Here is a 9820-nt window from a genome sequence, read left to right as displayed (position 1 = left end):
AACAGTAAAACATTCTTCCTGTCTACCTCTACTTTTGTATCTTTTAGCCAACCTTTGGCCATCTCACCCATCTCCTACACGTCCTTGCCTCTACACTCACTGTTCTACTCTCTACTATGAAATTAGCTTTTTTCGTTTCCACATATGAGTGAGGACAGTCAGTATTTCTCTTTCTTTGCCTGGCTTGTATTACTTAACAATGTCCTGCAAAACTCATCCATGTTACCACAGATTACAAAATTTTGTTTCCTTGTTATGTCTAAAGAGGATTCCATTGTGTATATATGCCACCTTTTCTTCATTGATGTGTTGATGGACATTTAGTTGGATTCCTTATCTTGGCTATTGTGAGTAGTACTGCAATGAACAGAATGCAGATATCTCCTTGACATACTGACCTCCTTTCCTTTGGATATGCCCAGTAGTGGGATTGCTGCATCACTTGAATCTTATGCCTCAGAAGCTCCCCATAGGAAAGAAACTATGCGAGTGCGGAGGGTGGTGGTATGTGCTTCATTCAGGCCTCAAGTCTTCAACTTCAGAGTGTCCACATTGAAGAGAAATGTGAGTAATGTGTGTAACAAAGTCTTTGCTCAGTTTTCACGACTACACTCTCACCTAAGCATTCACAAAGGGGAGAAACGTTAAAATATGAGGCACATAGCAGGCAATTCCCTTTGAGTTCATATATTGTAACAGAATCCATGATGATGATACATTTCATCCAGTCCTGTAGGAGAAAAAAAAGTGTTTAGGTTAAAGCTTGTTTCAGCCATAGTTCAGCATACCCCCGTGGTCCTGGGACTGTCATAGTGGAGAACCCTTGCAAATTGTGCAGTAGGCTTCAAACAAAAGTTTGACAGTTACAGTTATTCAGGAAACAGGCCTTAGAATAAGAGTTTGTTCATGCATTTATAAAACTTGAATCATGAACATACCAAAGTTGATTACCACTAGAATTGTCAGCTACATGTGTTTTCTGCTGCATCTTCACAACTTTAACACTATCACTTTGTGTTCACTATGTGTTAAATGAATCAAAAGGAACAAACATGTTTTTAATTGTATCTAAGAGAGGAAATCTACAAATGTTAATTCAGGGACACCTTAGTTGAAATGCAGAGTACTGCAGTTCATAGCATTATTTTATTTATTTATTTGTTCGTTTTTGAGACAGAGTCTTGCTGACTGATTGGAGTGCAGTGGCACTATCTCGGCTCACTGCAACCTCTGCCTTCCAGGTTCAAGTGATTCTCTTGCCTCAGCCTCCCAAGTAGCTGAGACTACGTGCCACCATGCCTGGCTAATTTTTCTATTTTTAGTAGAGACCAGGTTTCACCATATTGGCCAGGCTGGTCTCAAACTCCTGACCTTGTGATCTACCCTCCTCAGCCTCTCAAAGTGCTGGGATTACAGGCGTGAGCCACCACACCTGGCCTACAGCATTATTTTGATAATATCTGTTCCCAATTGGTTCCTGCCTTCCCCTCCTCCTCTATCCTGAAGTTGTATTCCTAACATTTGTGGCTTTCTGTAGTGTTCCATTGGTTGAATACAATATAAATTCAACAATAATTTGTAATTTTTCTCATACCAAAGGCTGAAAACATTGTAATAAATTCAGTAAAACCTCTTAATTCAAATGTTTAATACCATAAACGTCTTTTCCAATTATAATCACAAAAGCTGAAATTCAATCACGTCATGAAAAATGGAAAATTCCTAAGTATGTGGAAACTAAACACACTCTTAAATAAATAACGTCAAAGTAAATCAGAAGTGAAATTAGGAATGCCTGGAGACAACTGAAAATGGAAACAATGGCCAAACTTACAGAATGAGGCAAAAGCAGTGGTAGGAGGGAAACTTATACCTGTAAATGCTTTAAAAAGAAGGAAAGATCTGACATCCACAACATAAGTTTATTTTCATGAACTAGAAAAAGAGAAGGAATCTTACAAAAAGTGAGTAGGAGGGAAATAAGAAAGAAAAAAGATCTGACATCCACAACCTAAGTTTATTTTCATGAACTAGAAGAAGAGAAAGAATCTTACAGAAAGTAAGAGGGAAATATTAAAGTATAATAAATAAAAAAAAGAAGTAGAAAACAAAGAAAATCAACCAAACCAAGAGGTGGTTATTCTGAAAGACTAACAAAATTGTGAAAACGTTAGCAGAACTGACTAAAAAATAAAGACCCAAGTAACTAAAATCAGAAACAAAAGTGGGGACATTATTACCAATGTTTATAGCAGTGAGCCACAGCACCTGGCTTGATTTTTGTATCATGTAAGTAAGGGGACCAGTTTCAATCTTCTGCATATGGCTAGCCAGTTATCTCAGCAGCACATATTGAATAGGGAGCCCTTTCCCTATTGTTTGTTTTTGTCACTATCATCAATGATATGGTTTGGCTGTGTCCCCACCCAAATCTCAACTTGAATTGTATTTCCCAGAATTCCCATGTGTTGTGGGAGAGACCGCATAGAAAGTCAGAATTATTAATTAAAAGGGAAGCAGAACTAAGAATTTTAAAAATTCACAGCCTATCTACTTTGGAAAATTTAGGAAACCTGTTCTGCATAAAACAAGGGTAGAGATAAGCAACCAATTTATGAGATTACTTTGGATTGGTTATGTCAGCTGAAGCCAGGACCTGTTGTCCAAGACACATTGGGGAAGAATGACCCCAAAGTCATCTCAGAGATCATAGAGGCTGCCCCTGCCGTCACAGACCCAGAGAGCAAGGACCTGGGGAACAGAAGGGACTTTTGATGCCAAGTGCCCCTAACCTCTTGGGCTCAGTTCCCTGCATGCTATGATTTTGTCAATACATTTTATCTTTTGGGAAGGCAGAGTAGATCAAGGATACAGCTATAACTGGCATATGAATAGTGATCACTCAACTTTCAGAGAGTGGGTGTTGACATCATAAGGTCTGCACATTCACCTTATTTTTGTGTCTAAACAAAATTATGAAGTTTTTAGTTTAGAAAAATAGATAAAAAACAGTAGACTACATTTTTTTAAAAGAAGAATATTGGTTTATAGGCCAATGTATCTTTATAGGGAGAAAAAATCAGGTTACCTTCAAAAGAGCAGGTTTTTAGATGAATTGTTTTCTAATTTAGCTTTATATTATAATTTTTTTCAACCAACCAATGGCAGTTTTCAAATTGCTAACTATAATAAATTATATTTTACCAAGAAATAGAAAGAAACTTAAAAAAAAATTTTTTTAATGAGGTATCTGTTGCCCGGGCTGGAGTGCAGTGGCGGCATCATAGATCACTGCAGCCTCAATCAAACTCCTGGGCTCCAGTGATCTTCCCACCTCAGCCTCCTGAGTACTTGGGACTACAAGACAAGGCCACCACGCCTGATCATTTAAAAAAATTTTATAGAGATGAAGTCTCCCCCTAATTACCCTGGCTGGTCTCGAATTCCTGGGCTCAAGGGAATGTCCTGCCTGGCCTCCCAAAGGGCTGGCATGACAGGTGTGAGCCACTGCACTCAGCCAGGAAGAAACTCTTAATAAAACATGCTCCCTCACCTGTAGAATCCTCCCGTTTTAGTGCATTTACAATCTCAATGTAAGATTGATACTAATGACTAACTCTTCATCAGTCATTATTGCTCTGAGGTACTGAGCAATTCACTACATTAGCTGAAATCTGATGTTTCTGCATCTAAAGGAGAAATATGAATACCATAAAAACTTTATGGGAAGACAGCTATTCCATGAGGACACCGCTTCTTCACTGGTAGTTGTGACCTTAAATGGGGGTGGCTTTTCCAGCCAAATCAGTGGTTCCAACAACCCCTGGAGTAGGGGCTGGTGTCTTCCTGCTCCTCATGGCTCATTGCTCCTGCCAAACCATTCTACCTGGCTTTTTTTTTTTTTTTTTCCTTTCCGGATACGGAGTCTTGGATTGTCGCCCAGGCTGGAGGGCAGTGGCGCGATCTTGGCCCACTGCAGCCTCCGCTTCTCAGGTTCAAACGATTTTCTTTGCTTCAGCCTTCCAAGCAGCTGGGATTACAGGCGCCAGCCACCACGCCCGGCTAATTTTTATTTTGTATTTTTAGTAGAGACGGGGTTTCACTATGTTGGCCAGTTTGGTCTTGAACTCCTGACCTCATCATCCGCCCGCCTCGGTCTCCCAAAGTGCTGGGATTACAGGCGTGAGCCACCGCGCCCGGCCCTGGCTCTTTCTTTAAACTCTTAGTTTTAACCTCCCATTGTCAGGTTATCCTACTCCTTGAAGATTGTATCCCCTCGTTTGTTCTCTTCCCAGTAACACTCCTGTCATCGTGGGAGGCAAAGCCGTCTATCCAGTATTTTCGCTCAAAGACTCAGGGAGAGAGGACGACTCACAGGGTCACAGGCCACATTCCCCACCAGGCGCTCAGAGATCATACGTTCCCGGTGGCCATTGCGGTGTGTGTAGTCAAGGACCACCGCGGAGTTCAACGCTTCTCCCTGAAGGGTGAGATTATAGACATTTTCCTTTCGCAATTGAGGAAGTGGAGTCTAGACACACTGTGTCGCGGGCAAGGAGGCTCAAGCGGGTGGACCAGTAAATTCTAGGACGTGTAGTCCATCAACTCCATGGAGTGGCGGACCCTTTGGCTCAAGCCGTTGAACCGGGGAATTCTGGGAAATGGAGTCCGGACGCTCTGTGGAAGTGCGAGCACTTCCGGTCTGTGAGCGTGTGGTGGCTACTTTACTTAACCACGTAGTTTGAGCCGTTTCTGCGTCTGGCTGATACTTCCGGACTTGTCACCTTTGCTTGGGGTTCCAACGACCCAATGATCGATGATCCAAGCAAGGGAAAAGGAGCCTTGGCGGAGAGCGGAGGTTTGAAGGGGCGGGGAATGGGGTTTTGTTCCCGTCCACGGAGCTTTCTGGCATGGGAGGGGGCTGTGCTCGCGTCCCGGGGGGTGGAATTGGCGGGGTCCTCTGTGTCCTGCTCTGAGCGTTTCCAGGACTTTGACCTCTCAGCCTGCCTCCCTCCACCCTACGTGTGCGACCTCTTTCTTGCCGTGTGACGAGTGTTACACAATGTCCTTATTCCTTCCATTGCTGTTTTTTGTAATGGGGACATTAGAACCATCCTAGTAGAATCGTTTTGGGGAACTGAAAGAGGTAACGCAAATGAGAACCTTAAAGCAATCCCTGCCACTTGGTGACTAGTGGTCTTTTGTTAACTTCTCCGAAGGGGTCAGGTCCCCGGGTGGGGTCATAGCTCCAGCTGCAGGGGCCCTGTTCCTTCTCATTCTTGCAGGACGCTGGATGATCCCGGGACGCCTTGTGACCTCATTTTAGGAAAGCGAGAGTTGAGTCCGCCTTCCAGGAAGGAAGGGGAGCATTAAACATTTGTGAGGGACTCGAGATGCCGTCAGTGTGTTTCACAGCTTTTGCCTTCCCCAGCCTGACTTTTCCAATAGAGTCACAGGGAAGGGACTTCTTGGCTACTGAGGGCAAATCTCTTTGTGAGTGGTCCTTGGCTTTTTTCTTTTATATTTTACCTCAACCGAGAGTGTGTAGGTGTGTCCTCGGGCATGGGTGTTGATAATCATTAAGCCTTAATCAGTAACTTCATTCTAAGTGCTTTATACAAATAAATTTAGGCCACACCGTGGCTCTGTGAAGTATTGCTTTTCTCTGTTTTAAAGATGAGAGTGAGACACAGGGTGCGTAGCATCCAACTAGTGAGAAGTGGAGCTGGGGTTGGAAGCTAGGCAGTCCAGGTCAGAGCCTGAGCTGATCATCTCTTTTCTACATTCTCCTTGAGGCAAAGGAACTAGCTAGACTCAGGTGGGGAAAACAAGTTACGACATGACTGAAGGGACCTTGAGAGTAAGGCTCATGGGCTTGGACTTCTAGGAATTAAAAAAATTTTCTCAACTATTTTGTTTCACTTTTTACAAGTATTTTATATTGTTGTGGAATTATGTCATTGTGGAGCAGTCTGAAACGAGAGAAATAGGAGCAGAAAAAGTGTTTTAATTACCCATGAATCCAAGATGTAAAGATATATCCTGTTCCAGGTTATATGCCTCAAGGGCAACATGACTTACTGGGCAGTTCCTCCCTAACTCAAGATATTATCTTTTATGGATTGGACTAGAACCAGTGCTAAGCTTCTGATTGTTTTTTTAGTCTGTATTTGTGTCTATTTGTATATTTGTTTATAAACATTTAAATAAAATTGTTATATTTTAATGTGTTTTCCCATATGTCTTTAACCGTAGAAAATTTTAAATACTGCTAACAGAAAATAAACTAGTGAGGTCGGGTGCGGTGGCTTATGCCTATAATCCCAGCACTTTGGGAGGCCAAGACAGGTGGATCAGTTGAGATCAGGAGTTTGAGACCAGCCTGGCCAACATGGTGAAACGCCGTCTCTACTAAAAATGTAAAAATTAGCCAGGCATGGTGGCACATGCCTGTAGCCCCAGCTACTCTGGAGGCTGAGGAAGGAGAATTGCTTAAACCTGGGAGGTGGAGGTTGCAGTGAGCTGAGATCACGCCACTGCACTCCAGCCTGAGCAACAGACTGAGATTTAAAAAAAAAAAAAAGAAACTAGTGAACTGCTGTATTATATAATGCTCAGTTGTATTATTCCCGTTATTATCCTTATGACTATTTCCTGATATTTAAAATATTTTCATTTTTAAATGATTTAAAAGCTATAGAAAAGTTGCAAAAATAGTATAAGGAATTCAAATATACTCTATCCAAATTTGCCAGTTGTTTACATTTTTCCTGGTTTCTTTGTTGATGACCATCAGCCAAATACCACCAGGAACATAACTAACCGAAGACAGCTGGTTATAGCTTTCTGCAGCAAGGAAGTCCACATACATGGTAAATGTGGGGTGTTTTGGTAAGAGGCATTTAGGAAGGGGTGGTATAGGGTTTCAAATAACATGCTAGATAATAACAGATATTAAAAATATTGTTATCTATTGCATATCAGATCTGTTAAAAGACTGCTAGTCGTTGTTGTGTTACTCATTAGATAGTATCGGATAGCATATTACTTAACATCCTGTTATCTAATCTACATTTACATTTTTAATTTGTTTATTTTTTCATTTAAATTCCTATGCCAGGCACAGTGGCTCATGCCTGTAATCCCAGCATTTTGGGAGGCCAAGGCGGGTGGATCACCTGAGGTCAGGAGTTCAAAACCAGCCTGGCCAACATGGTGAAACCATGTCTCTACTAAAAATGTAAAAATCAGCCAGGTGTGTTAGCACATGCCTGTAATCCCAACTACTTGGTAGGCTGAGGCAAGAGAATATCTTGAACCTGAGAGGTGGATGTTACAGTGAGCCAAGATCACACCACTGCACTCCAGTCTGGGTGACACAGCGAGACTCCGTCTCAAAAAATAAAGTCCTTATGACTGTCCCCTGTCCCACCCTTCACTTGCAACACCATTCAAAGTCCAGTTTATGCCTTGTGTTTAGTTGTCACATTCCATAGTTTCTTTAGTCTGGAGAGATTCCAGAGACTATCTTTTATAAACATGGTGGGGTTTTTTTTGTTTGTTTGTTTTTTGTTTTTGTTTTTTTGCTTTGGAGTCTTGCTCTGTCACCAGTCTGGAGTGCAGTGGCGTGATTTTGGCTCACTGAAACCTCCTCATGGGTTCAAGCAATTCTCCAGCCTTAGCCTCCCAAATAGCTGGGACTACAGGTACGTGCCACCACACCCAACTAATTTTTATATTTTTAGAAAAGATAGGGTTTCCCCATGTTAGCCAGACTGTCTTGAACCCGTGGTCTCAAGTGATTCAAAGTGCTTTGGTCTCCCAAAGTGCTGGGATTACAGGCGTGAGCTACCACGACCAGCCAGTGTTTATTTTTTAAATAGTCAAGTTATTTTGGAGAAAGATTTCATTGATACATTTCATGTTTAGTTTCAGATTATGTATTGTTGGTGAGAATATCAGACAAGTGATGAGGTTTCCTCTTTATTGCAGCATAACAAGGTTCACATGATGTTGGTTTGTCTGTTCGCTGGCGATTTCCACTATGTTCACTTGGCCAAGATGATGTCTTTCAGATTTGTCCACTATAAAGTTACCTTTTGGTTTTTTTAAACAAAGTTTTTTATTGGAAGATACTTTATTGGTGAACATTCTACTAAAGATGAGCTTCTAGTTCTCTTCATTTATTCATTTGCTTGTTCAACTCTAAGTATTCCAACAATATGGGCTCAGAATTCATTCTTATTAAAGTAAATGACATGTGGATTAACAATTATTTTTTTCAACTCTATTGAGTTATATTTAACTTATGATAGCATTCACTCATCTCAGGAGTACGGTGCTCTTTAAGAACTTTGTAAAGTGGAGTAACCATCATCATAATTCAGTTTAGTTATTTTTCACCCCCAGTTGGACTCTTCATGCCCATTTAATTATAAATGAGTCCAACCCCAAATCCAGAGCAACCACTAACCTACTTTTTCTCTTATGTATACATTTGCCTATATGGACATTTCACATAAATGGAATCATACAATCCATGGATTTTTGTGACTGGCTTCCTTCTCTTAGCATGTTTCCAAGGTTCATGCATGTCATTTAATGAATTGCTACTTCATTTCCTTTAATTTCCAAATTAGATTCCATTATATGGATATGCCATGATTTTTCTATCCATTTACCCAGAGGAAGGCATTTTGGTTGCGTGCAGTTTTTGGGTTAGTATGAATAATGCTGCTGTGATCATTCATATGGCTAATTCACGTGTCCGAGTTGCTACACAGCATTGCCAGCCACCATTTCATGTTTCCCTTTTTGCTGTCTGGCATTTTCCAGGCATGATTCCACCTACCTTCGTGCTCCATCACTCAGGACTCCGAAGATTCCAAAAAGTAGAAGGAAAAATGACCACATTCAAGGTGAGTAGAGCTTGCCTTTCTTGCTATTAAAATTCCTTTTTTTTTTTTTTTTAGACGGAGTTTCACTCTTGTTGCCCAGGCTGGAGTGCAGTGGCGCGATCTCGGCTCACCCCAACCTCCGCCTCCTGGGTTCAGGCAATTCTCCTGCCTCAGCCTCCTGAGTAGCTGGGATTACAGGCACGCGCCACCATGCCCAGCTGATTTTTTGTATTTTTAGTAGAGACGGGGTTTCACTATGTTGACCAGGATGGTCTCGATCTCTTGACCTCGTGATCCACCCGCCTGGGCCTTCCAAAGTGCTGGGATTACAGGCGTGAGCCACCGCGCCCGGCCTTAAAATTCCTTTTTATTGCTCATATTGTGATATATTTTTCTCTGTTTTGGGAAGACTCAAGGAGGAATCGGGCATTTGGGGACCTGCTATGTGCCAGTTGCTTCCTTTGTCTCTTTTTTGTTGACTTTGCATTTGGTTTTTGGTTTGGGCTTTGTTTTGTTTTGTTTTTTACTGTTATATTATGGATTAGAAAAATTAGTTGAAATAAACAGTGTTCCCACCTACTTCCTTGCTCTCAAATTAGCCTGTTTTTTCTTCTTGTGCTGTTCCTCATGTATCTTCATAACTGTATTTTTATTGATGATGGAGTTCCTTATGTGAAGGGTGCTCTATATACCAAGATAACATGTCCTTCTCGTTTTCTTCATACCTGTCCATCAGATAGTGAGTCCCCCATTCTGTGGAGGCTCACATCACACGTGTTAGTTCCATCCCTCTTAGATGCCCCAGGCATCTTCTGACCCACTTCCTGAGTCCTCTGGCCCCAGGAATGAGCTATTATTTAAGGTGTCTCAATCAGCGGATCACATGCCAAGCTCCTGTGTTTTCATATTCTGTCCTTTCTGTC

General features: G+C 41.7%; 1 protein-coding gene across 1 annotated transcript in view; it reads left to right on the top strand.

Moving 5' to 3' along the window:
- The first annotated feature begins 4657 nt into the window (after nucleotides 1-4657).
- LOC116539642 (zinc finger protein 224) overlaps nucleotides 4658-9820 on the top strand; it is an 82147-nt gene continuing 76984 nt past the window's right edge. The window contains exons 1-2 of the mRNA XM_032262751.1: nucleotides 4658-4858; nucleotides 8836-8918. Of these exons, the coding sequence (XP_032118642.1) occupies nucleotides 4810-4858; nucleotides 8836-8918 (132 nt within the window). The 5' untranslated portion in view covers nucleotides 4658-4809. The remainder of the gene's footprint in view (nucleotides 4859-8835; nucleotides 8919-9820) is intronic.

This window comes from Sapajus apella, unplaced genomic scaffold (genome assembly GCF_009761245.1).
Source record: "Sapajus apella isolate SASKATOON/1434 unplaced genomic scaffold, GSC_monkey_1.0 scaffold130, whole genome shotgun sequence".
Lineage (NCBI taxonomy): Eukaryota > Metazoa > Chordata > Mammalia > Primates > Cebidae > Sapajus > Sapajus apella.
Note: the sequence above shows the minus strand (reverse complement) of the source record. Positions and strands in the feature narration are given on the sequence as shown.